The sequence below is a fragment of the Pieris brassicae genome, chromosome 6 (assembly GCF_905147105.1).
Source record: "Pieris brassicae chromosome 6, ilPieBrab1.1, whole genome shotgun sequence".
In the NCBI taxonomy this organism is placed as follows: Eukaryota; Metazoa; Arthropoda; class Insecta; order Lepidoptera; family Pieridae; genus Pieris; species Pieris brassicae.
In genome coordinates this window covers 20,035,227-20,060,327 of record NC_059670.1, presented here as the reverse complement: position 1 = coordinate 20,060,327, position 25,101 = coordinate 20,035,227, and the positions used below count along the sequence as shown (strand labels likewise).

At 33.9% G+C, this 25,101-nt stretch overlaps 1 protein-coding gene across 13 annotated transcripts in view; it reads right to left on the bottom strand.

Annotated features, from left to right (window-relative positions):
• Nucleotides 1-25,101, bottom strand: part of LOC123711205 (calcium-dependent secretion activator) — a 53,344-nt gene that overhangs the window by 8,977 nt on the left and 19,266 nt on the right. For 2 of the 13 annotated variants that reach the window (XM_045663673.1, XM_045663679.1), the window contains exons 3-27: nt 21,777-21,863; nt 20,507-20,600; nt 19,427-19,535; nt 18,638-18,805; nt 17,863-18,038; nt 16,683-16,783; nt 15,228-15,236; nt 14,647-14,804; nt 13,863-13,943; nt 13,512-13,681; nt 11,622-11,778; nt 10,831-10,952; nt 10,093-10,237; nt 9,838-9,944; nt 8,799-8,974; nt 8,640-8,660; nt 8,308-8,484; nt 7,711-7,847; nt 7,083-7,273; nt 5,495-5,657; nt 4,965-5,112; nt 4,423-4,535; nt 3,453-3,491; nt 1,750-1,918; nt 151-292 (exon numbers count right to left, since the gene is read on the bottom strand). In XM_045663673.1, coding sequence (XP_045519629.1) covers nt 151-292; nt 1,750-1,918; nt 3,453-3,491; nt 4,423-4,535; nt 4,965-5,112; nt 5,495-5,657; nt 7,083-7,273; nt 7,711-7,847; nt 8,308-8,484; nt 8,640-8,660; nt 8,799-8,974; nt 9,838-9,944; nt 10,093-10,237; nt 10,831-10,952; nt 11,622-11,778; nt 13,512-13,681; nt 13,863-13,943; nt 14,647-14,804; nt 15,228-15,236; nt 16,683-16,783; nt 17,863-18,038; nt 18,638-18,805; nt 19,427-19,535; nt 20,507-20,600; nt 21,777-21,863 — 3,160 coding nt within the window. Of the gene's footprint in view, nt 1-150; nt 293-1,749; nt 1,919-3,452; nt 3,492-4,422; nt 4,536-4,964; nt 5,113-5,494; nt 5,658-7,082; nt 7,274-7,710; nt 7,848-8,307; nt 8,485-8,639; nt 8,661-8,798; nt 8,975-9,837; nt 9,945-10,092; nt 10,238-10,830; nt 10,953-11,621; nt 11,779-13,041; nt 13,051-13,511; nt 13,682-13,862; nt 13,944-14,646; nt 14,805-15,227; nt 15,237-16,682; nt 16,784-17,862; nt 18,039-18,637; nt 18,806-19,426; nt 19,536-20,506; nt 20,601-21,776; nt 21,864-25,101 lie in introns of all 13 variants that reach the window. The other 11 variants (XM_045663681.1, XM_045663675.1, XM_045663678.1 and 8 more) reach the window with 11 other exon arrangements.

The following is a 25,101-nucleotide window of genomic DNA, read 5'->3' as shown; positions in this document are numbered from 1 at the left end:
ATGAAGGGTGCGGATGAATTAAACCTGGCATATATCTCAAAGCCGTATTTCTGACATGACAATTGACAACCCATAACTGTCATTAGAAAGAGTATATAAAAATACTTAAATCTCCTAAAAAAATTGAGCATAAATAGAATATATTGTTACCCTTTAATTTCCCATCGTTCCTTTTCAAAACCCTTATGCAGGGATTGTGATATTGAAGACTCCATAAGATCGACGTATCGAACGACCAATGGTGCGAACGTGTCACGCAAATGTTCATGAAAACGGCCGTTTCTTAGAGTTTCTGAAAAAAATAGTATATTTTAATATTAATTAAAACAAAACGCAACAAGCATCTACAGAAGCATGAAAGATGAGGAGTCATTAGTAAGCTGAACATAATCTAGCAGTGGATTTAAAGTAAAAAAAATATGAATATTCGATAGACTTTATGTTTTATATTTCGCGGTAAAGTAGTTAAATCAAAGAGTTAATTGAATCTCTAAACAGTTAATTAAAAATAGATATTCAATCAAGTCGCTAAAGTTCCTTAAAGCTCCTAGGCAACAAGACTAACCTAACCTAACCATTTACAATAAAGCAAAACCCGGAATATCAAAGGTCTCAGTTCCTCACGATCACACCGAAAAAACAATAACAAATGAATTAATCATGGCGGAGTCTTGTTTTATATTGTTTATCAACACGCTGGCTTTCGGTCAGACAGATAGTTAAACGTTTTCGACGCTGCTTTATTTAAATCAAAATGGTAGCGACTTGATTGAATATCGACATTTAATTATCTATCTAGAGAGTCAATTAACTCTCTGATTTAACTACTTTACTGCGACATATACATAGATAATTCATGTCTCTTTTTGATATAAGTTAGATAATGGGAAAAATATGTTTTTGGCTTGTTTTATGGAGAACACTAGTTACTTATTTATTACTTCTATATATACTTCCATCATTTATCAAATAAATATAAGTTAGTATTTGTTTTTTGGTATTAGAACATCTTAAATTTGGTTAAGTGCCGGAGATCAATACCGAATAAGCCTCAAATACAGCTGTACTAAAATTTTAAGTAAGTTAAGCCACAAAGTTCTAAAACTAGGCATTCATTTTTTGGTATTTCACACAAAGAATGTTTTTTTTGTGCAGCTTATCTATTATACATAAACACTTAAAACTTGTGATTCAATATCTATCATTTATTTTTGATCCAATTAATTAGATGTGTATGATAGGAGTCTAGTCAATTCAAAATGTAATTCAGTCACAGAGTTGAAAAAAAAAAACATGAATAAAATAAATGTTACAGTTATTTGCAAACTAAACTATAATCTACTGAGGTTTATTAAACAATTTAACACAAAGCTACTTACTTAATCATTAATTCATGTTAAATTATTTATTCTAAGTGGCATAACAAAAGGTCGACTTAAGGTTAGCTGAGACCCCAGCGATCACGTAGGTTAACATTCAAAAGCGAGACAGCGCTAGACAAAGTTTGACATCATGTCAAAAAAGTATTGCATTTTGACATACGGGTATCAAAGTTTCCGCTAAGCCTCGTTTCTGAAACACACCCTTAGAACGCAAAGGCGTATTGATTATAATGATTAGTAAATGATTAAATTACAATTGTATCATTTGTGACGCCTTAGTTGGGTCCCAGCTCTTTTCACCTGGGCCATTACCTGCTACTCCACTGACTATAGAACTAATCTACGAAAAACCTTAAAACCAGCTTGCCTTTCATCTTACCATCGGAGCGCAAGTAATCATTAAGGATTTGGAACAATGGGAATGAGTCCCAGGTATCAGGGGGTTGTTCAGCTAAAACCCTGTCCATGTCAACAGCGAATAAAGCCCAGAAGATTTCAGCGTGCTCTGTCAGAAGATCTGAGAACCATGCGAATGCCTGCGCACAAAAGAGTCTTTAAGTTTACATTAAAACCAAGTTTACATTTAAACCAAGTTTACATTAAAACCAAGTTTACATTAAAACCAAGTTTACATTAAAACCAAGTTTACATTAAAACCAAAGTTTACATTAGAAACCAGTTTCAATTAAAACCAAGTTTATACTAGAACCAAGTTTACACTGCATTCAAGTATACACTAAAGCCAAGTTTACTCTACCAACCAGGCAAGTTTACACTAGAACTGACTGACACTTTCAGCCTTATTAAACCATGGATAAATGTTTATCACTACGGTTACAATTTTATTTCCAATTACAGTACTAACTTTCAGTCGTACTGACGTGTAACTTTGTGAAATTAATTGGATATTACTACTAAAAATGCAATGCAATTATTGCCAATAATTTTACCTTCCTCGAATAATTTTTAACAATACTCATGTATTATTATAATATTGAGACTTTCCAATTCTTATGGTGGGTATTGAATAAATTAGCCAGTATAACTCTTTTTTACTGTTTCTCAACTTCTAAAAGGTATAATTTGAAAGAAAGTCATGCAACTAACTACTTCTTAAACTGTATATATTATGTTAAAAGCAAGCGCTATTGTATATAACGACACATCTTCAATTCCAGAATATTTTGTTCATTCAAGAGTTAAATATTTATTTTTTAAGACATATACGTTACATATATATACTGTAGATAGAATGCAGGAAAGAGATAGCAAAGTAAAGCTAATTTTAAAGATATAAAATTATATATTTTTTAGATTTAATTAACCTTAAAACCCACAACTTATTTCTATGCTGTAACAAGAATGTATCTAAATATTTTAACTTGTAGTATAACTCCTAACTATTTGAAGAAATTAAGCTATTGCGTTTAAGGTAAGAATTGAAAATAGAAAGAGCAAGCATCAAAAGAGTGGAAAAAAATTTCACTTCAACCTGTGAAATTTGTCGCAACTGCAGAAACCCTATTATGAAATAAACTAAACTATTAAAGCAAGTGGTTTGATATCACAAATCTAATCGTGATCATTTGTCTGTGGTCAAACCATAGTGAGAATGAACCTTCATAGACAAGTACCTTTTGAGCTGAGCGCAACAACTTATTAGCGATCTCGTGACTATAAGAAAGAGACATTTACTTTCTATGTCAAATTTGCGATGATAGCATTAGCGTTCCAAATTTAATCAATCTATAAATAATAAACTGTATGAATAGTTTGTAAAATCACGTGATTATATTATACTTTAAGTTAATATAGATGCCAAACGTGACCTCCATTTGGCTTATGGCGTAAAATTTGGATCTTCTAAACGTATAAGCACAGCTGTGTTTTGGAAATTTATTTATTCAATATGACATTAGAGAAAAGATTAACTATTTGAAGTTGCGTGTATTGTCTACTCCTTTTCTAGTGTATCACATAGGTTCACACAATGGTTGTTCGCGTCTCACGCCAGTAAAAGGCACTTGGCTAGTACGTGAATTATTAGTGATGAGCGAGTAAAGTAGTTACATTTTGTTGACCAGTCGATTCCGATTTTGCGTTATAAACCTGCGGAGAAACAAAAAAATAAGATAGAAGTGGAGTCAAAGGTCGCAAAAGGCTAACGTGTCAATAAGTGAATTTGTTTAGTATTTAATCAATTGATTAGGATCGTAAAGTAATTTATTAATGTAGGTGCGAAGTATATATGTGTATATGTAGGTGCGAAGTTCACAGGATAATTTGCTTTGAGAATAAATATAAAATTTAAATATGTTAATTCATACTGTTTAAACTAAAGAAATTCACGTTAATGACAAAGCGACACAAAACAGACATTTAACATTGATACTACAAGTATTGTATTACGTCACGAAAACTATTTCAATTACGTTCGTGATACATAGTACAATAGAAAAGTTTTTCTATAACAATAAAGACAACGGACAACGCGACTTATGTCTGGCTGAAAATATTATATAACCAATAAAATATGTTTAGCCAAGACATTCTTCTAATATAGTGCTTTTACGAATAAGCTTTCACGTACACCATAGTATATTATATTTTACCTGTAGGTGCTACGAAATTTAAAACGTAGTTTACGTGTTACGCGAGGCGTAGCACTCGCCCGACACGAGACGAAGTGAGAAAGTAAAACGAAAGAAAACGGCGGCTCGTATAGTTTATTTCTGATTCGTCAATCGAACGGATGGTATCGTGTCTGTGTAACTGGTTGTGTCATTTTTTCGTCTTTTGTTGTACAATCTCACCCGCATTGACCAGTTATAACCAATTGAAGCTTAGAATAAAGAATATCAATGTACTTAATTCTCAAAAGATTATCAAAAATGTATTGGAAAACCAAACAAAAATTCAATTCGTTTTATCAGAAAATTTTGAAACTTAAAGAAAGTTTAATTTCAATTTAAAAAGGTATTTTGCTTGAGATGTTTTATCGGTTAATTGTATCGGTTTTAATTATCACTGATAACTATACCTCTGCATAGTGTTCTTCATTCTGCTGCAAAAGATCTACGCAGAGCTCAGCCAAACGGATCAGGTCCTCCAGCTTCTTCGCTGGTGTCACCATCGTGTCACCACGTAGATCCTCTGAAATTCGTTTCAATCACTTATCGCTATTTCGATAACCGGAGTCGAGTCAACTGTTAACTTTATTTGGTTTATTTATTCTTTAACAAGTATATTCATTCCATGGTAAACAATAATCTTCTGATTGACAATTTTCACGTTTTTTCTAAAAACATATATATATATATATATTATACAGTTATGAATTAACTCCTTGATGCAATGATGTAAAACACGAGGAATTTATGATGATGACATAATGAGGCATTTGAAAAGTGTTTGGTTATTTTAGTTACGATTATATGATTTATAGTTCAGTAAACTTCGTAGAATATCGTCTTTGTCGGTTGTAAATTTGCGCATGCGTTCCAGCGATACCAAATTCGCCTTACCATGTTAATGGCGTGTTCTACTGAGTTTACTGTCAGGGTACCATCAGACTTTACAAACCTTCAATATTAGCTTTCTGACTGAGTTGCTGGTAGTTCAAAAGTGCTGCGTTCTCCAAGCAATTTTGAATCATGATCCTAACATCCTCTGGTGCAACCGGAGTTACTACATCCTTCATTAATACTCGCTCTAATAGGGACAGCGTTGCCTAAAAATTGCAAGTATGGTGTTAAAGTATATTAAAAATATATACACAATGGTAGTGTGGGTAGAATATACAAAGAACACTCAATAAAAAAAAGATTCTGCGTTTACAGAAGAAGGTTTCCTTTTATTTTATTTGCGTATGGTACGATTGATACAATATCAATCTTAAGCACTTTGAAATAAGGTTGTGATCATCTGAGAAAGACATTATATAGAGTATCTGGGGTATTTAAGGAGGCAGTTCTTAAAATTCTAAATTGAATATACCTTCAGAGAATACAGTGTTGGCTAGAGTTTTATGAATATGTAAAATGCTGTTCTTGAAGCTAACAATGGCCATTGACTCAGAACTCAATACCACAAGTCCTAAAATATTAACTTACTTTCAAAGCCCCCTCAGGCCTTCCAAAGGGAAATGCGTATCGAAAGTTGGTGACCTGATGCTGCAAAAGCGATTTCAGCCGCTCCTTGATCTCCGCGAATTTCTCCTTCTCCTGTACCGTAATGCTGCCCACACCATCGGGCCTGCCAGGCAACGTGGCGGTACTGTGAAAGGTTGGTTGGACTCACTCTAGTAAGGCACAAGCGGGAAGGGTCTCGGAAACTGCAGTATTTTAAATGACAAATATTTTATGATTATCGAGTCATTCATAACTTCTCGCTTAAAGTTTCATGGGTAATCTTTGGAAGAGAGCTTTCAGAATACATAATCACCAGTTACTTTGAGGTTACAGTTTGCAAAGACAGAAAGTTACGTTGAGTGATCGTATAATAATCCAAACCTGAAGTAAGATTCAGAAACGAGACAGACGAGACGTCTGACTTCCTTCAAAGATCTATAGGATTTTGACATGCTGGAGTCGTGACCATATAAAGTCTCGTATCTGAAACTTACTCCGATTGTCTGTCTAGATAAAATGTTTTGTTTTCTAAGTGAGGTCTGAGTATTGTCTTGGTGAATACTGCAATTTCCGTAAAACAGGCAGATTAGAATGCATAGGATATTAAGACACAAGCAGACAAAATAGGCTATGTGCAATATTGACTTTACATGTAACAAAAACCCTGCAAAACCGTTCAGTAGGTATGAAAATAGAGAGAAATCTGAAATGAACATGAACCACGGTGAGGAAGATGCGGCAGGCCACGTAGCGTGCATAGACAGGAATCTATGATAGACCCGCACGCTCCTTGAATGGAGACTGCGGCAGAACAAAAGACTGCGCGGCCGCCCAGACGTAAAAAGGCTGTCACAACATCTAACTGGTAGCAGGCAGGCCACGTAGCGTGCATAGACAGGAATCTATGATAGACCCGCAGGCTCCTTGAATGGAGACTGCGGCAGAACAAAAGACTGCGCGGCCGCCCAGCTACTAGGTGGACTGACGACATCGTTAAGGAGGTGGTTTCGCAGTGGATAAAGAGACGCCTGCAAGGCGTACTGGAAGAAAATGGAGGACGACTACGTCCAGAAATGGACCCAATAAAGAGGCTGATGATGATGAGGAAGATACGTTTTTACTATAGTGTATGTTTCTGTATATACAGGTTACAGGATTCTTTATACAAAATTGTTTGACTTTGGCATTCAAAGGGAAATATTTACAAATTAGATTTTTTGTATAAGAGAATTAGTGTGTCCAGAAGTGTCCAGAAGGTAATTTACATGCTTATCATTTATATGATAATAACGTTCATAATTTTAATATCTTACTTTCGTAACTACTTCAAATTTAATTTTACCGGAAGTATCATATTTCACCATTTAAACGCTCTTTTAAACCTTGATACAAAGACTTGATACTTGAAACAATGCTACTGCTGTTAAGAAATGAAGATTGTCTATTGTTATTAAGGACCAGGCTATTATTATTATTATTAAAGAGACCATTATTATTATGAAAGATTAGAAATTTGATATTTTTATTCCAAGATTTATTTGCAAATAGCATTTATCAACTTAATAGTTACCTGTTTCCGTGGACATGGCTCGCACAAAATGCGAAAGAGTAATGCATCAAAGTAGGGTCTACCATCTGTGTGGCGCTTTCGGCGACGTCCAGTAAGTCTGATAAATAATTTAGATGTCTGTAGCAGCCTCTGACGCCGTATCGTGCACAATACTCATCCAGAACGAAGACTTGGCCGGGAGAAAACCAACCCTGAAAAAATACTTCGATATAAAATTTTGTCCATTACTGTTTATAAAGGTATGTTTCAATCAAGATTTATTTATAATATATTGAGTTAAATATTAATTTTTATCGCTAGAACCTTTTAGGTCTGATCCTCGAATTTATCTGGTTCGTGATTTTTGGTACCAAATTGGTGATCAGCCGTGCGATTCTTAACGCGAAAGTGTTTAGCAGTAGAGGTCTTTTCATGTCCTTCGCTATTCGTTGGAATTTTTAGTGTATTACCAAAAATAGTATAAAAAGTGGGTACTAAAATTTTGAAGTGGCAAGTCAAGTTAGTGAAGCACGCTCGGTTAACTATTGTAAATTTTGGCAACGCACTGCCGAGACTTCTGGCAGTGTGAATTATGCCTCTTATCCGATTACCCCCTATACTATAAAATTGGTAATATATAAGAACTAACCAAGGAACAATAAGGGTCTTGTAACCGATATTTCAATGTCAGCGACTGCAAAATCGAGAACAGTTGCTGATGGTCGAACTGACATGGATCAGCTTGGATGTAATCTTCCATTCCGTGTTTTCTCGCTTTGTCCGCATCTGAAATTAATATATATCTTTGCTTTACTCCTATGTTTTACATTATTTACATTTGAAGACCACGAATGCTGAAAAGGAGTTACCTATATTAGTATTTATATTCGACATTTTAATAAAACTATTAAAATATTTATATGCAGTGTAAAAGCATTTTGTCACAGGATTACTGTGATTCGAAAACGTCAATATGTCACCAATGCTGGTGGTCGAATGTTTAGAGCTATAAAAGCAAACTAGAAAATTGTCTATTATTAAACAAGACCAAATCATCCGGGAGGAAACTGTGAACACACACAGGGTTATGTGATCGAAAGCCGAATCGAAAATCAGGAGGAGGACATTCAGGTGATTGAACAATCTTTTAATAATTCGTGGAATCATAATTTCGTGGAAAAACCCGACGTGCTTTCCATTGGAATCTATAGAACTTGCGCGGTATCAATCTGAATTAGTAACATACCTCCCATAATTTTGATATGCGTGTCGGATGTTGTGGGAGGTGTTGGTTTGTGACTCTGTCCCGTCGCTCGGTACAGGGCCATCACCCAGAGGTGACACTCATTTTCATCGCTGACACCCATCAAAACGGATTCTCCATCTCTGACTGCGTTCATGAAGTATTTAGCACCTTCCAACTCTGAAATTTTTAACATTACATCGTGAAACGAGCAACTTCTTTAACCGATGTCCAGGAAGAAGCATGAAAATGAAGAAGCAAGGAACGTAAACCTTATTATACATATAGGAGCAAGTATGTGCATCAGTCGGTATTAATTGAAACGCAAAACTCACCTTGACCCACCATCAATTGAGCTGAAAAAAGAAACAAGTATTAGACAGCTAGTCCATGTCTTTTTTTTAATATTTAGGTCTATTTGAAATTAAACCTTCAATCGGCTTTTAAAGTTCTTGATTATCATATGTTCTTGGTGTAAAGAGAACATAACTTACCACTTGCCAACTCAATATAGTCCACAGTAAATCCATCAAGCTGCATCATTTCAGCTGGTTCAGACTTCTTGTCCTTATAGGAACAGAGGGCAAACGTATATTGACTGACTTGCACTAACACCATGTATCGCCTTTTCCACTTTCGCCATACAGCTTTGCCAATTACGTGGAGGTAACTAAAATTATAAAGCGTCCCAGTAAGGCTTTAGTTATTCAAATTAAATCTTTTAAATAAATGTTTAAGGTGATCGATAGGCTTCCTCTACACTTATTATGAAGTAGTTTAAAAAATATCAAATATTGTGTATTAAAATAAAAGTAAAATATTGATAATGATACCAAAAAAACACCCTTATTTAATATGCACAGGAAAGTTGAAAAGAAAGGATTACACACTAGGATTCCCTGTGTCGTGGGCAGCTAGTTTCTTCGGCAGTCATGTGTAACTTCTAGGAAGCTGATTAAATAATTTCACAGCCATTATATAGACACATATACAATTTTATAATTAAACTACAGTTGCACCATAGGCATACTTTCCGTTTTAGTATAGGACAGGTTGGGAAAAAGTTTTTGAACTTAGACTTATTTATCGGCGTTGAAAAAAAAAACCGTCACATTTTTCGTTTACGCATCACATTTTTCCGTTACGTGCCAATTTTTTCTTGTGCCTACCCCGGTTGATTCGAAGAGATTCGAAGCCATTAATAACAAAAATATATAATAGCGATAACAATATTAGTAATAATTATATTACAATTAATGAATTGTTAAACTTTACCTTATTTAACCAATTTCTGTAAAGTTGCATATAGTAGTTGCATATTGCATATAGATATTGCAATTTTTCGAAAAATAAGGTCATAAAAACGTTTCACTTCTTACGTGTCTTACTAGGGTAGTAGACGCACACATTTTCTTTTTAAAATTGTTAGTAAATGTATTAAATTTTGAATATATGAAATTACGATGAAAGGTGAATTTATGAACTTCACGTAATTTCAGGCCAATATTGAATTTATTTAAACATTGTTTATACCCGCAATGCTTCATATTCAATGGTTTATCCATTCTGCACGCGATTTTAATCCTTAGATCTTGATCTGGTAAATTTTTGGGCACAGTCATTCGATGCCACTCCGGTGCCTGTAAATAAACAAAATATTTTCGTAAAACACCCATACGACTTCAATTTGATATATATTTTTAATGTACTTATTCGTTAAACCTCGTTGTGGATTTTCTTTCATTGAAAAAATACTTTAATTATGTTTGAGTTTAGACATAAACTAACCTTGCTAGACAGAGGTGTAGGTCTGAGTACAACTTTTCCAAGTTCCTTGTCTTCAAGTGCTAGTACACCAGGGTTCTCTGTATACAGCTTCACTTTTACAGCTGGAAGTGGCTGAGTCGTACTGAAGTCACCTTGTGTGTCCCACCTGTTGATAGGGGTTTATACGCCACATTTTTAATATTTAAAAAAAAAACACCTTACTATATTAAACGTTATTACATTGGGACATAATTTTTTAATTTATTTTTGACCTTTTATGTTAGTGTCCCAAATATGGTTGAGAAGCCTGTGTTACTGTTGTGTTAGCCGGCACACCGTTAATTATTAAATATCAAATGAATACTTGAAGAATTAGAATAACTTGCTTGTCATATCATCACGACATAATATAAAACGATCTTGCTTCGAGATCACAGGTTGCGCCAGATTATGCACTATTTGTTACAACATTTAAAGAACAGGCTAGCTAATGCTTGAGCCATTCGTACGATAGAGTCATCATTCGGCAAAAATAAAAAAGGTGAAAAATATATCTTTTAAAATTAAATTGCTTAAGTTAAATTCACACTATTAATCTAGTTGACCACAACACAGGGATTGTTGTGGTTAATTAGATTACAATTATTTATATAATTATTATGAGGTTTGAGATCGATTTATATATGAAAATGGCTAAATGAGTAGTAGTAGTGGCTATTCTAGCTATGGAGGTCACTACATATGTTGAATGTGACTTACATTGGCTTAGATGCCTCCGCCTGATCAGTCTGTAGTTTATCCCCACCTTCCACTTCCATGGTACAGTATACTATTCTATTCTGCGCCAAGGACTTTAGCCCCTTCACTTCCATAACAACTACCTATAATATCCCATCATTAACATTGATTAACAACAATTATTAAATGTTATTTTAAAACATACTTCATAATAAACACTTGAACGAGATACATCTTAATGCGATTCTAAATAGTATAATACGAGCAAGAGAATTAACCTAAGCGTTCGACCAACGCTCCAGAAGATAAACCACTCTTTATATGGAAATTGTACTCGTTTTTCTCAACAATCTCTCAAGCGAAACGAGATAATTATTATCAATAAAGCGTTTTTTTATAAATTTTACGATAATTTAAACGATCCTAATCCTTGGCATTGATTTGCTCCAGTTCAAACAATTTGTATGACTCAAAACTTGGTGATTTAAAAGAGTGACCGAGAGTTTCTTACCAGTTCTTATTGCCTACGCCCTTGACTTACGAACTGGTAGTAAATGTAAATTTAGAATCCATTTAACATATTTTCTGTTGACGTTCAAAAGTGTATTTGTTTACCTATATGAATAGAAATTTAGCTGAGTTAACACAGGATTTAATAACTTTCAAAACTGACAACTTTATTCCTTAACTGAATACCTACTTACTTGAAATAACAATCAGCTAAGATGCCTATTTATAATAAACACGTTACAAGATATTTCTCTTTCCATTGGCTACTTTCATCCCGCTCAAAGACCCTTACCAGAAATTACCTCTATTTGGAAAGTTAGAACCACATCCATTTTAGTGAGCTGTGTGTCCACATCCCCTCCGTCCCCTTCGCCCCCAGTCAACTTGTTCGCTAAAGAGCCTTGCGATCTGAAACATAGCTGCTTACTCAATCTTGGACTCGGATCTGGCCCGGGATTCCTATACCACCAATTAATTTGTACCCACACCATTTTAAGTGTAACCAATAATAACATAACAAGACATTTGAATTACATTTATTACATATCAGTTAGAAATATTTAATGCAAAGTTGGATACATTTTTCATACCATCATAATGACAGTGACATGTAGATGTTATAATTGCCCCATGATAAAGGTATTGGAGGATACATTCACAAGGTAGCATACCATCACCGACACCAAGAATGATTAAGCATGGAAAATGGGAAATATTACATAGATTATGGAACACACAAGGTATATTATAACTATATAACGGTGATTAGTAAAACTGTACAACTATTACGTGTATGCAAAGCCTAACAAGCCTTTGTTTATACCTAGTGTATTGAGTATTTAAAGAATATATAAAAAAGGTGAAATGAAAAAGCTGTGAAAGAAGAAATGTGTCGGACTAGTATCTAAAAATGCTTATCAGAAGCTTTCGTAGTACAAGCATTTAAGCTTTATTCGAGACCTAATCTATTAAAAAGCGTTCTGGCAAGTGGAAGCTTTATCCATCCGTTGTCATTTGATCAAATGGTTTTATTGTTAATTTTGCGACCACTTTCTTTATTATTTGGAATTTAAACCATTGGAGAAACAAAGTTGAATCCGTTATGTAAGAACTTTTGTATAACAGGAATCATCTACTAACAGATTGGATGTAAAGGTCTGTTATAGTTGCTTATTGTGGTGGAGCCATACACTTGTTTGCTCATCCCCCCTTTTTTATATATTATTTAGAACAGGTAGCAAACGGGCAGAAGACTCAGCTCAACTCATGTTAAGTAAACACGCCACCTATAGACAACTAAGTCTATCATAACCCTAAGTCGAATTGGTTAATATTTGGGTCTAGAGTAATAACTGAACTACTTGTATACAAATATACTTCATTATTAAAATGCCAATGACACGAAATTAATAAGGAACACTACCTGAAGGTATTTTTATGATCAATATTATTACGACATCAAGGATTATGTTTAGGTCTTCTTCATGCGAGATCTAAATTAGGTTATTCTTACGTCTTTTTTACCTGAAAGCTCCGACTGTTTCTTAGATCAAAGAGAGTCTAATAAATAATAACTATGGTTTGTTTCTCCAAGAGTTATCTAGCTACACTAAAAGGGGTCAAACTACAGTGGTCATGACAACATTTGGATGAAATTTACAAGGTTTAGGTGTCATCCCGGCTAATCAAGACACGTGCGCAAATTATATATTGACTTATTACTTGTACTTCCTTTATCCGGTAATGTGCCAGGATCAGAAAATCAAGAAATGAACAAGTAGAAAATGTAACATAAACAACATAGGGGAGAATTTGGAAAATAATGAAAATTCGAAACCAATTGTTAAAGTGTTCGATTGTCTGTTAATGTCTTTCTTTTGTTCAAATTAATTATGCCAAAACGAGGCCTTCGTCTCTATTTTTGTTTGTTTTAACTCTGAGATTCTCTTAGATATTAACTGTGCGAGTTTTTAAATTAAAATCGTATTCACTTGTATTTTTAAATACAGTTTTCAGTCGGTTATAATCAAGATAACCATGATGGATTGTTTTGTGTGCTTGACGAAAGATGAATGTAACCACAAAACACTCCTGCGAATAGTTGCACTGTATAAAAACTGTATTTAATTTACGTATGCAAAATATTATATATTTATTACCTTAAATAAGAATCAATACTTTCAGAAACTGACCTGTGGTTATACCGCTTGATTTTATGAAGGCCGTACTTTGAGTCCGCTCCCCCCTTGGACACAGGGAGGGACTCAAGATTGGCCATCAACAAATTTATTGACGATTTCAGTTCTTCAATATACAGCGACTCCATTTCTTTCAAAACGAATTTAGGCATCAACTTGCGGTTCTAAGCAATGAATGTCATAGTTAAAATAATATTAATTTCATCTTAATATCAACAACAAAATGAATAATAAATACACGTTGAAGAGGTTTTTTTTTTACATTTTGGGAAATAATCTTGTTTTGCAATATGGGATATACTTGTATAATTATATGCTTTGACTGGGAAGAAAAAGGAGGATTACCCTTTCCATTTCATTGACTTTCTGCATTCGTCCATCCAGTTCTCTTCTTATTGCTGCTGCTTGTTCATCCGCCGAATCCAACTAAAGAAAACGAAATGATTTGCCAATTAGGATTGAGTATGTAAAAATAAAGTTAAGTTATAAATAGTAGTTTAAGAAAACATTTTTTAAACGGATTGAAGCCATGTATTATTATTAAAAACTTATAATTATTTAAATTTTTTCCGACGTTTCGCGTGCATTACAGCGTGCGTGGTCACGGTGACGTTTAAAGAGTGTTTTCTTAATGTGCAAAAGCTATGTTAACAAAAGACAATTTCTTAAATTTTTGCCACATTGTAAGGGCCGGAATAATTATGATAAAACTAAACCAAGCGTGTCGAAATGAGAGCACTCAAGTATTACAAAACGAATTAAAATTAAAAAATATATATATTATATAAATGAATTTTTTATCATTATATGTTGGAAAAGGTTTTATAATAATGTAAAAATAATTGGAATTGGGGAAGGTGGAAGGCGCTAAACCGCGCGGAAGGTCACCTACTCGTTGCACTGACCAGATCAAGTCTGCGGAGAGCAGTGATGACCTCTAATAGGCAACGACAGCGAAACGTCTGCCCCTTCTAATACACAATACTACATAGCGATCACGACCGCTCTGTCAAGAGTGGACCGGATAAGGAGAAGAAGAAAAATAATTGTTGTTTATGCAGGACATAAAGGTTTAAAAAACGAAAAAGAAAGTTAATCAGAAATAGAGTTCCAACTTGTAAAAACTTACCAGGAGAGCATTAAACAACAGCTGATGTTCAAATTTCTTGACACCCAGTATCTGTTGAAACATGTCATACAACTGTTCCTTGCTGAGGATGCACTCCGCGTTCAGGCTTTGCTGCTGAGCTCGTGATGGCCGTTTGGATTCATCGTCTCCTGGTACACCTGATGGTCGATGAGTGTATATTTCATGACAGACGGAGAAAGAAGGGTAAAAGGAAGGATAGTTAAGAATCGTGTCGGAATATTGAAACTGTGTAAAAAATTGTATGTCACTGTTTTGCTTACTTATTAGTTATATATTTAGTTGCATAATAATGATAATTGAGTAATATGTTAATAAGATCTTGTACTTACAGCCATCTTGTGCTTAAAATAGTAAAAATAGTGTATCGTATGAGTTATCAAAAGCAAGAAATTGTATTTACAGAAAAGCAAATATTAGAAACTAATGTGTACTGTAGTCTGTACTGGTGATGTGTAGTAGATAAAAGATAAGAGAAAAAGAATGAATGATCAAAATCTACAACATCCAGACAGCAACATCACAAGACAAAAGCCGAATGATAAAGGAATGAGAAATGATACCTGGTATTCCTGGGGTGTGAAAGAGGCATCGTGAAAGAGTAGGACAGAAACACACACAGTGAGATAGATAGCAGGCGGCACACATTGTCAAAACATTTAACATTCCGAATTCAAATATCGAACATTCCGCACTCGTTCATATTTGAATTTAGAACTTAAAACTACTTGGCTGTTATGTTATATCTGATTCAGGTTTATATATTTCGTTCACCAAAGAAAATTCTACATACATTAAATATGAGGACTTTAAAGACATATAGTAATTATATTTGACGTTGTTTCTTAATAATTATAATTAATTACTTTTGCATTAACAGTTCTTGGGAATAAACTAGTTAAACTATTCTTTGTTATTAAATATAGTTTAGTATCTAGATATTCAAATCCTTTTTCTATTATACAATATGTAACAAACCAAACGATTTAAAATATTGTAATAATATTAAAGCATCTTAATTTTTTTTTATAAAACATAGGGCAAACGGGCAGGAGGCTCATCCGATGTTAAGTGATACTGCCGCCCAAAATTAAAAGGTCTTAAAAGGCCGGCAACGCACTTGCGAGCCCTCTGGCATTGAGAGTGTCCATGGGCGGCGGTATCACTTAACATCAGGTGAGCCTCCTGCCCGTTTGCCCCCTATTTTATAAAAAAAAAAAAAAAAACTATCAATACCAGAGGGCGAGTGCGGCTGAGCCTAAAAGTTAATCTTGCGAATGTGATCAAATCGTGGTGAAATGTTTTTTCGTATTTATTAACAATTTAGCATTTTCATTCTCGAAGGAAACGCCAGGCAGATGTTTGGCGACCTATGAAGAAAAAATATTAAGGAAACATATGAAGAGATCAATACATAAAGCATCATTGGGTGGTGAACCTCTTACTTGCAAGCTTAAAAGAATCGAACGTAGTTAAGTACTCGCAATATAAGAATATTTTGAATTGTTACATATTGTATGATACTATGTTTACCTGTTGCTCGGAACATCTATTAGCACACGGAAATGAGTTACACACATTCAAAGGCAAGTTGCAGACTCAAGCATAACTCCACACAGCTTCATGCTAAATAGACATTTCACTTTTAATCTAAAAGTGTTTTGGACGAAAAGCAAACTGTCGTAAAATAGTATTTTGATCTAATCCGCAATGAGTGTATCAAGAATTAAATGAGATTTAAAAATGGAACAATAAGGCCTGCCCTATCTCTTTAAATAAATAATAAATGATATTTAAATAACTCTCGCAAATAAATGAATAAATTACAATATTAATCAGACTTTTAAGTCTTAACAGTCATTAAACATAAAGGTATTCTTAGACTTTGTTGACCGATGTTATCAATTCGATAAAAGTAATTCCATGCTCACAAGTAGAACTCAAATGTTATACAACGTTTGTTTCTCATCCAAAACATACTATATCTATGTAAATTTCCTGATAAACTATGTACTCACCCGTTCCCTTCATAATACAATCTAGTTTCGCCAGCCACGTTGTCACTACTGTGTCTTTAGTGAGACCGTCGATTTCGGCTTGCGATTTAAAAATGCACTCACTGAAAAAACATTATAATAGATTTATTTATTTTGTTTTTGTTACAAGGATGATCCGATTTATGAAAATATGTTATAGGAATATAGACGCGGAAAATACTTAAACTTAAGAAGGCGCGGCGCTAACCAGTTACCAGATCGATTCAACTTCCTCACAATGGAGTGGCCTGCAATATACTAGCACACACCTCACGAGGGAACGAAGATTAAAGAAGTCTGCCAAGCATGAATATTCTTAGAAATAACTATTGTCCAAAACTGACAAGGTTTTGCTTTTGTAATTAAACAAACGTTATAGTCATATTACGTCTATTTATCTACTCATTTTGTACTAGAGATACTGGTGTTGGTCACCAGTCACACAACATCAACAGAACTCTCCATCGTCTTTAAGTCCCGTCCCCATATGAAAAATTTATTTTCTATTGGATAATCTATAGATTTTTTGAAAGTTGTAAATATATATATATATAATAAGACCTGATGTGACTTTTAATTTATTAAAATCAAATTTTATATAGTGTAATCTATTGTAAATGAATTATTTTTTATCATTAAATTAATCTTTACTAATGTTTGATTTTAATCTATACAATACAGTGCCAAACATGTGGCCAATATAGATGCGGGAATCAGTAACAAATGTAATTATTACATAAAAATTTATGTGAGGTTTTGATTGAAATGGAAAAACAGTAGTCCACCAAGACATACATCTTAAGCTTTGATTATTATTATTAGTGACTTTAAAACCTGCATTATTTTTTTCTTGAATTCTAATTTTAAAAACTCAAATTAAACGTTTATAATTAGTACCATAGAGATAATTGCGACGCCATCATGCCTGACACGTAAATGAGCGTGACGGTTTTTACGTATCCATTTTTTAAGTACACATACACATATATTGGTTTAAAAAACAGTTTTTGATGGCAGTACTTATATTTGACGGGCAAAGACATATTATTTACGGTATCGATATAAAATAACACAAGTTATTTTACACTATATCACTTTTTAAAGGCATATATACCTACACTTTATTCGGACAGACAAATAGCCTATTAAAACAAGTACATACTTCACTCTCTTCTCGATATTGTTCCTGAATACTTCGCGAAAGTCGTTATGGGTACAGGCACCAGCTTTCACCATTTGCTCCACCCTTTCTGACTTTAAGAAGATATCAAAGTACGCCTGGACAGCATTTTGGAATGCCTCATCTGCTAATATTTGAGTTTCTCCTTTGAGGAAGGCCTAAAACAAAATAACTTATTGATATATATATTATGAATAAATTAAACGCATTTTTCCTATGATAAACGCGATTAGATGTTTGGAGTTGTTCGGAAAAGCCTTCGCTGCATCGTCTACCGCATTTACCATGAAGAGTGTTCGGAGGAGTTGGTCGTATTAATAATTGATCACCTAGATGTAGAACCAGCTACTCACTTATGTATTTCCGAACCAATTTAATTCTTCAAAAAAAGAGCAATTCTTAAAAGGCCGGCAACGCAATTGCGTGCTTTCTGTCGATGTGAGTGTCCATGGGCTGTTCACTTAACATCAGATGAGCTCCCTGCCTTCCTTACATATGTAAGCACTGCTATTAACAATCTATTGCATTATAATCTAAATGGCAAGTCTTAGTAGATCAGCCGTTGTAACCGAATCGGTCTAGAGAACTGCGGCCTTACCCTCTAACTTCCAATAGCGACATTTTTGTACCCAAGATCTATGTTGTTCTGTCAATAAATGTAGCGCAGATGTCGCAACCTTGGATTCGCGCGGAACTAACACTTATCATTAATATCCCTAGTGGAAGTTACACAGTAAGATTTCCGTTTGGTACATACCTGAAATCTTGCTTGGATTGTCTCCAACTGGTGCATAGTGACCTTCGTGTGACGTCTCGTCATATCCGTAGGCTGTTTAGCATTGAACGGATGTGCGATGCACCTGGACACAAATACGTAGAGTTGCAGTCTTCTCTTTTTGTCCTCTTCTAGCTTCTCTATCTTTTCCTGTAATTTTAAAGGTATGATCAGTTTGAGCACTCGGTTCCTTTGTACCAAGGACCAGAACCAATTTGTTGCACACACTTTAAGACGAATGCTGTCTCCAACACTATCAACATATTTATATGGTCTCACAGTAGCGATATTGTGTGTATTTTATAATTTATTTATGAATAAATAAATATATTAAAATATGAACAATTATTAAAAATATATATTTACATTATTGTGGTGTCTTCTACATTATTGTTTTTTTTCCAATATATTAGCGTATTGACTTCATTTTGTATATTTCAAGTTGTTAATATATTTTTGTTTGTTGTTTTTTTAAGAGCATTACTTATATGAACGTACTTTTAAGATGAATTCCCATGTTCAGTTATTTAAATAAAAACTTGGGACTGATTTAAAAAACCTACGTTTATAGAGCATATTTATCGTTCCTAGTAATTTGACATCTAATTTAAATGATTTTGTGTCCAACTACTCTTATGCTATCCAAATTAGATAGAAATGCATCATCTTCACAATAGAAGTCTAATTCTCTCGTGTGGGTTCTGAGTTCATCTGCATAATCAAACTCATAGCTCACCGATTTATTAAGAGTACACCCATTTTAAACGTTACCTGTGGATCTTGGTCTTTATCCGAATGGCTGGTCCCAGATGGACTTGGGGATGGAGCAGGAGCCTCACCGGAACTGGCACTTCCGGTTGATGTCCTGCGCAAGAACGATCTAAACGATCGACAGCGTTAAAGTTTAATGACAGTGAAATAAAATACATATATTGACCGGCTGCGACCTTGTAATCGCTATTGGAAGTTATGTGGTAGCCTTCCTGATGTTGGTATACCGTGAACCATGAATCTGCATTCATTATTATAAATGGTTATATATAACGAAATTGATATGTGTTATATTTTTTGATATCCGTATTTCACGATTATCGCTTCGGTCAATATTTGTTTATGTTATGCGGCTTAAAAGCATTTAACTGACTAAAAATAAACTACTAATCTACAACAATGTTTCGTGAAACGAAATGGTCGTGAAGATCTTTGAAATTCTGCCTAATTTAACATATACAATCATATTCTTAATAAACTGTTCCGGAGTTTATAACATTCCATGTCAAACAAATCAGTTGTGATTGGTCCGTACATATGGAGAACGTATTTGCAAGTTTCTTTACGACCCTTTTTTGAATAGAAATATTCGTACGTTAAGTTAATAGGCAAAAAGTCGACGGTGTGTTAGGGACTTAGGAGTTATTAATACATCTCGTCTTATGTTTAATTGATAGTGCTAAACTACTTCTTTACCGGGTATATCATTGTGTATCATTTATTATCTACATAAGTTTAAAAGGCTTCAAGAGCGTAGTAATCGCGTTAATAAACTAAGATTTGTGTTTGAGGAAAAAAATGATTGCATTTAAACGACGTACGGTATATTTATTAACACTTCATTGAACATAATATAAAAAAGTGAACTTAATTAAATGAAAAGGAGGGCAACTGGCGGCCTTATCGCTTTCGAGCGATCTCACCCAGGCATCCACTGTGAGAGAAAAAATGTATTAAATTGGATAAGGTAGGAAAATAGTGTATAAACAAACTTAAACAAAAAAGGATTCATGAAAAATAAGGTATTCTACCGAACAGTTTATCTAGAATATGTAGTTCTCAACACCCTTGACTACTTACGCATGTTGAGGGGGTGCTAATGCCTGGGCCTCCCTCTGTCGAGTCGCGGGGTGAAGGGGAGCTGCGTGGGGGGCTGTTGTAAGTGGACTTGCGCCTGTGGAGCAAAAACCTTACTGATTTCTGGCCCTTGTTCTCCAGTATACCAGATTATGTTTCTTTGATAATTAGGTCCTTTATATTGGAACTTAAACGTGTCCAGTTCATAACGATGATTTGTTTTATATGGGTAACTGATAATTGAAATCTCCACTTTGAACGTCCACTTTGCAGCGTCTAAGAGTTGCACATTTTATACTTTTTCGCTACCCATATAAAAATAGATCGCAATTTACCAGACCAAGTATTGTTTGAAGAGAAATTTCTTTATCGGCCTTGTAAAAAAAATTACCGTCACATTTTTCGGTTACGCGCGTTCTTGATTCGAAGATATTCGAAGCCATTAATAACAAAAATATATAATAACGATAACAATGATAGTTATTATTCTTTAACACTTAATGAAATTCTGTAATAATCTTAGTAGTAATAAGGGTAAAATAAAATAATTGTATTATCTATATTCATGTCTATGATAATAAAAGCTTTTTGTTAAATTTTATGTAATTTAACTTTATTCAACCAATTTCTGTAAAGTTGCATATAGGAGATCATTTTTCGAAAAATAAGGTCTTAAAGAAGTTTCACTTCTTACGTGTATAATTTTTTTTTTCTTTGAACTCTGAGCTAGGTTTTCATATAACATTTTAAAAAATAGCACGGTAAAACCTGACAACCAGTGTTTGTTCTGAAAAATGTTCATGCCTTTGCTGATAGTAACTACTAAAAAGGTAAAAAATCACATTAAGGCGAATCTTAGTTCGCTGGGGCAGTTATAAAGAGAAGAATGCATAGATTATATATATTGCTATCATCACAGTTTATAATAATAACGTGGATAGGATAGGACTCTCTTTCTGTTAAATTAAGTGTATGCTGTGATAAAAAGAGACAGATCAGCTCATCAGGCTCATCAACTATATAAAGCTGTACCAACACTAGCATTATTATAACCTTATAAAAGCTTAAAAATACCAGTTAAATACACAGTAATAAATTAAAATCGTGTAGTGTCAATGAATTAAACGAAAAACTTAATAAAATTGAACTTAGAAAACGATTTCAGTTCTATAATGTTTAATAAACACAAATATGTTGATCACGCGCAGTTTAGTTCCCTCAAAATATTATTTTAACAACTAAATTTATAGATAAATTTGCAATTATTATTCACCTGGCAGTCCAGCTGTAGATCCTCGTGGTAACTCTGGTTTTCCCCGCACTGATGGCCTTGCACCTGCCAAGCCTCCTGGTGGTACAACTGATAACAATTTTTTTGTAAAATATAGATAAGTTTATGATATTAACAGAAGATATATATATATGCTAAAAGCATATATTCACATACACAGACATATTCGAATGATTCCAAATATAATCTGAGTACAGTTTTTCTCAGGAGACGTACAATTTCATATATTCAACGTGAGACATACAATTTGACCTGTAGCCACACCCACTTAGTTATTGCCTTGGCTTCCAGTGGGCATGGTCATCAGCGTTCTGTGCCTGAGACACGGCGACGATTTTTGTGAATTCCAGTTTCTATTACCGTATGAGCAGGAATTTAATTCGGAAATAGACAGAAAGTCTATTGTCACTGGGGATCGAAATGACTACATCACTTTTCTAGCTGAACAAAGCTTCTTTTAATTCAAGCTGAAACTTCAAGCTTCAAGATGTGAAAATCGATAAAGTAAATTTTCATAGACAGGTATTTAAAAGTCATAACTTATTCCGCTTATGCAACCCTTAATAATTACTTAATTAAAAGGGCTACATATTTTCTCTATTAATGAAACCTAAGTGGTAACCCTAAGTGACTATAATTAAACTTAAAAAGTACGGGTCACGCAATATGAATATATATTAACGTTTATACTGTCGAGCGATAAAACATTTTCATTTCTCGAAAAACAATATACACTCATTTTGCTTTTCCTTATTCATACTATGTTTTTAATGTCGCTCTGAGCGCTAACGACCTCTTGTACCTGGCCTAGATGTCGAGACGAGATTTAATTTCTAGTTATTTTAAGCTTTGCTAAAAATACTTCAATATTACAACGTAGGGTATACGTAAAATCGAACGATAGAAAATAAATGAAAGCACCATTTCCGTCATATTTATTTAGAAAATCGCAATGTAAAATCTCCAAGTCAATGGACTTTAAACATAAAAGATTTGTAATATTGATAAGGTCAGTATACGATTGTTAGCTTAGCTAATTACGTAATAACTTTAGACAAAAGGTCTCTTAAGTGGCGACTGAATAAATTGATCGACTTGGTATTACATGGATCCTACAACTTTTTTCGTGAGGTGTTTTTGCAAGTTATGTTTTTAAAGGCTTTTTGTTATTACCTAGATAGGGCGGCCTTAGTTGAGAATATTAGACGATGAACCATAGCGCGTTGATGAAGATTGATCTACTGCAGACGTAGAGGATATATGATTGGATCAAGGTTCTTTGCGTTAGAACCAGAACCAGTTTGTTGCAGAGCCTCGTTAACAAAAACCTTCCGCTTAAGGCTTCCTCCAACACAATCGTAATTTTATATATCCACAGACTTCAGTAGTGACTTTGTGTACCCTTATGTATTAATTATTATATTAGTTCCATAATCGGACGTCAAGAATACGAAATACCAGCCGTATCACCTCGACTTCCGTCATTCCACAACTGAGCGTTTTTTAGCCGCGGACCACCACTATATAGAACCAGATGCCCACCACAGTATTTACGAACCAATTCTACTTAGGATCCTTCAAGAAATGAATGCGGTTGTATATGGGTCACTTACTAACAGGTAAGCCTCCTGCCCAATCTCCTCTGTTAAGAAAAAAAAAATATTTAATTTCGTAATTATCGTATTAACTTAGAATTATTCACAAGAATTCTGATGAATACTAATCTTTATCTAGTCCTCATGACATGACACGCAAAAACAGGCGACATGTCATGACGTTTATCAAATCGCAATCAAACGATTACTAGCACTCAACCATCAAATATAAGTATCTAAAACTAGTGTATATTTTTTTTAAATTCGAAAGCCTAGAGGTATTTTTTAGCTAACCTGGGATGTGATCGCTTGGCTCCATCGATTTAATTTAATATTTTTAATACATTATTATTTAGGTATGTCCTGCATTTATTGTACGTTTATGCAAAAATGTTTAATAAAATAAATGTCCACCTATACATATTCTATAAAATATATTACTAGTGACAAATTCCACACAATTTCGTTGGGGCACGACTATGGCAAAACCATTTGTCTAGGACCTACACCGCAACTATAGCTAGTAACACCACTTATGCTCACCGCAGACAGGCACTTACGTGAGAGTACTTTAGGCACTTCTCGCTACATAGCTAATGCCACCCTTAAAATAACCTCCGTAAACGTAATTTATACTTTATTACAAAACAGCTAGACAGTGTTCGTATCCCTTATAAATATTTTATATATGAAAAATATCTACTGATCTACCGATTAGATTATTTCTGACAACACGAAGGCAATTACTGTTAATGCATTTATATACCTTATCTTATTTAATACATTTTGTTTCTCACAGTTGCCCTCCTTTTATTTTATTTTGTTAAATTTTTATACTGTAATGCAATGAAATGGTAATAAATAAAAATATAATACGTAATAAATGTATATATGGGAAGGGTTAGCCTGTTGGATCATTGTGCGAATCTCATCCATGAGGTCGTATGTTCGATCCCCAGCTGTGTAGCATTAGACTTTCTATCTGCATTAAACTTTCGCTCAAACGGTGAAGGAAAACATCGTGAGCGGCTTGCCTTAGACCCAAAACGTCGACGGCGCGTCGTCAGGCACAGGAGGCTGATCACCTTCTTGCCTATTATATTTTTTATTAATATATATATGTATATGTTTAATTCTTTTAAACGCTTCAAAGTTTTTATACAAACATTTTTTGTCACTAGTAAAAATTTAAACTTTTCAATTTTAAATATTGTTCGTGTTGTCTATCGTGAAAAGGACATAAAATGTTCTTTTGCGACTCTTCACCATTTCAAAGCACTTTTGTTCGCGACCTTCCTTCTGAAATGTATTCAGAAGTATTGTTGTTTCCCCTGTGACTCATAGAACTGATAAAACAACAAATGTTGTATACAGTCGTATCTGTTTAGCATACTTTTGTACGCGAAAATCTTGTTAAAGAATACGAACTACGAATTAGATGCGTAGTATTATATTATCATAAACCTATTTTAATTATATTGAATAAAACATACCTTTTACAGGTTTAATTAAAATACTGCCAACATTAAAAATGCCGCAGGGAGCAAGCTTTTTTTATTTATTTTGACTTTGTATATATTAATAAAAATAAATATTTATAAGTACACTAATATCAGAAAGAGATTTGAAAAATTATTTCATCATTAAAACCCTACGTTATCCCTACATATGGTATGATGAACACATAATCTAGATTACTTTAGTATAAGTAA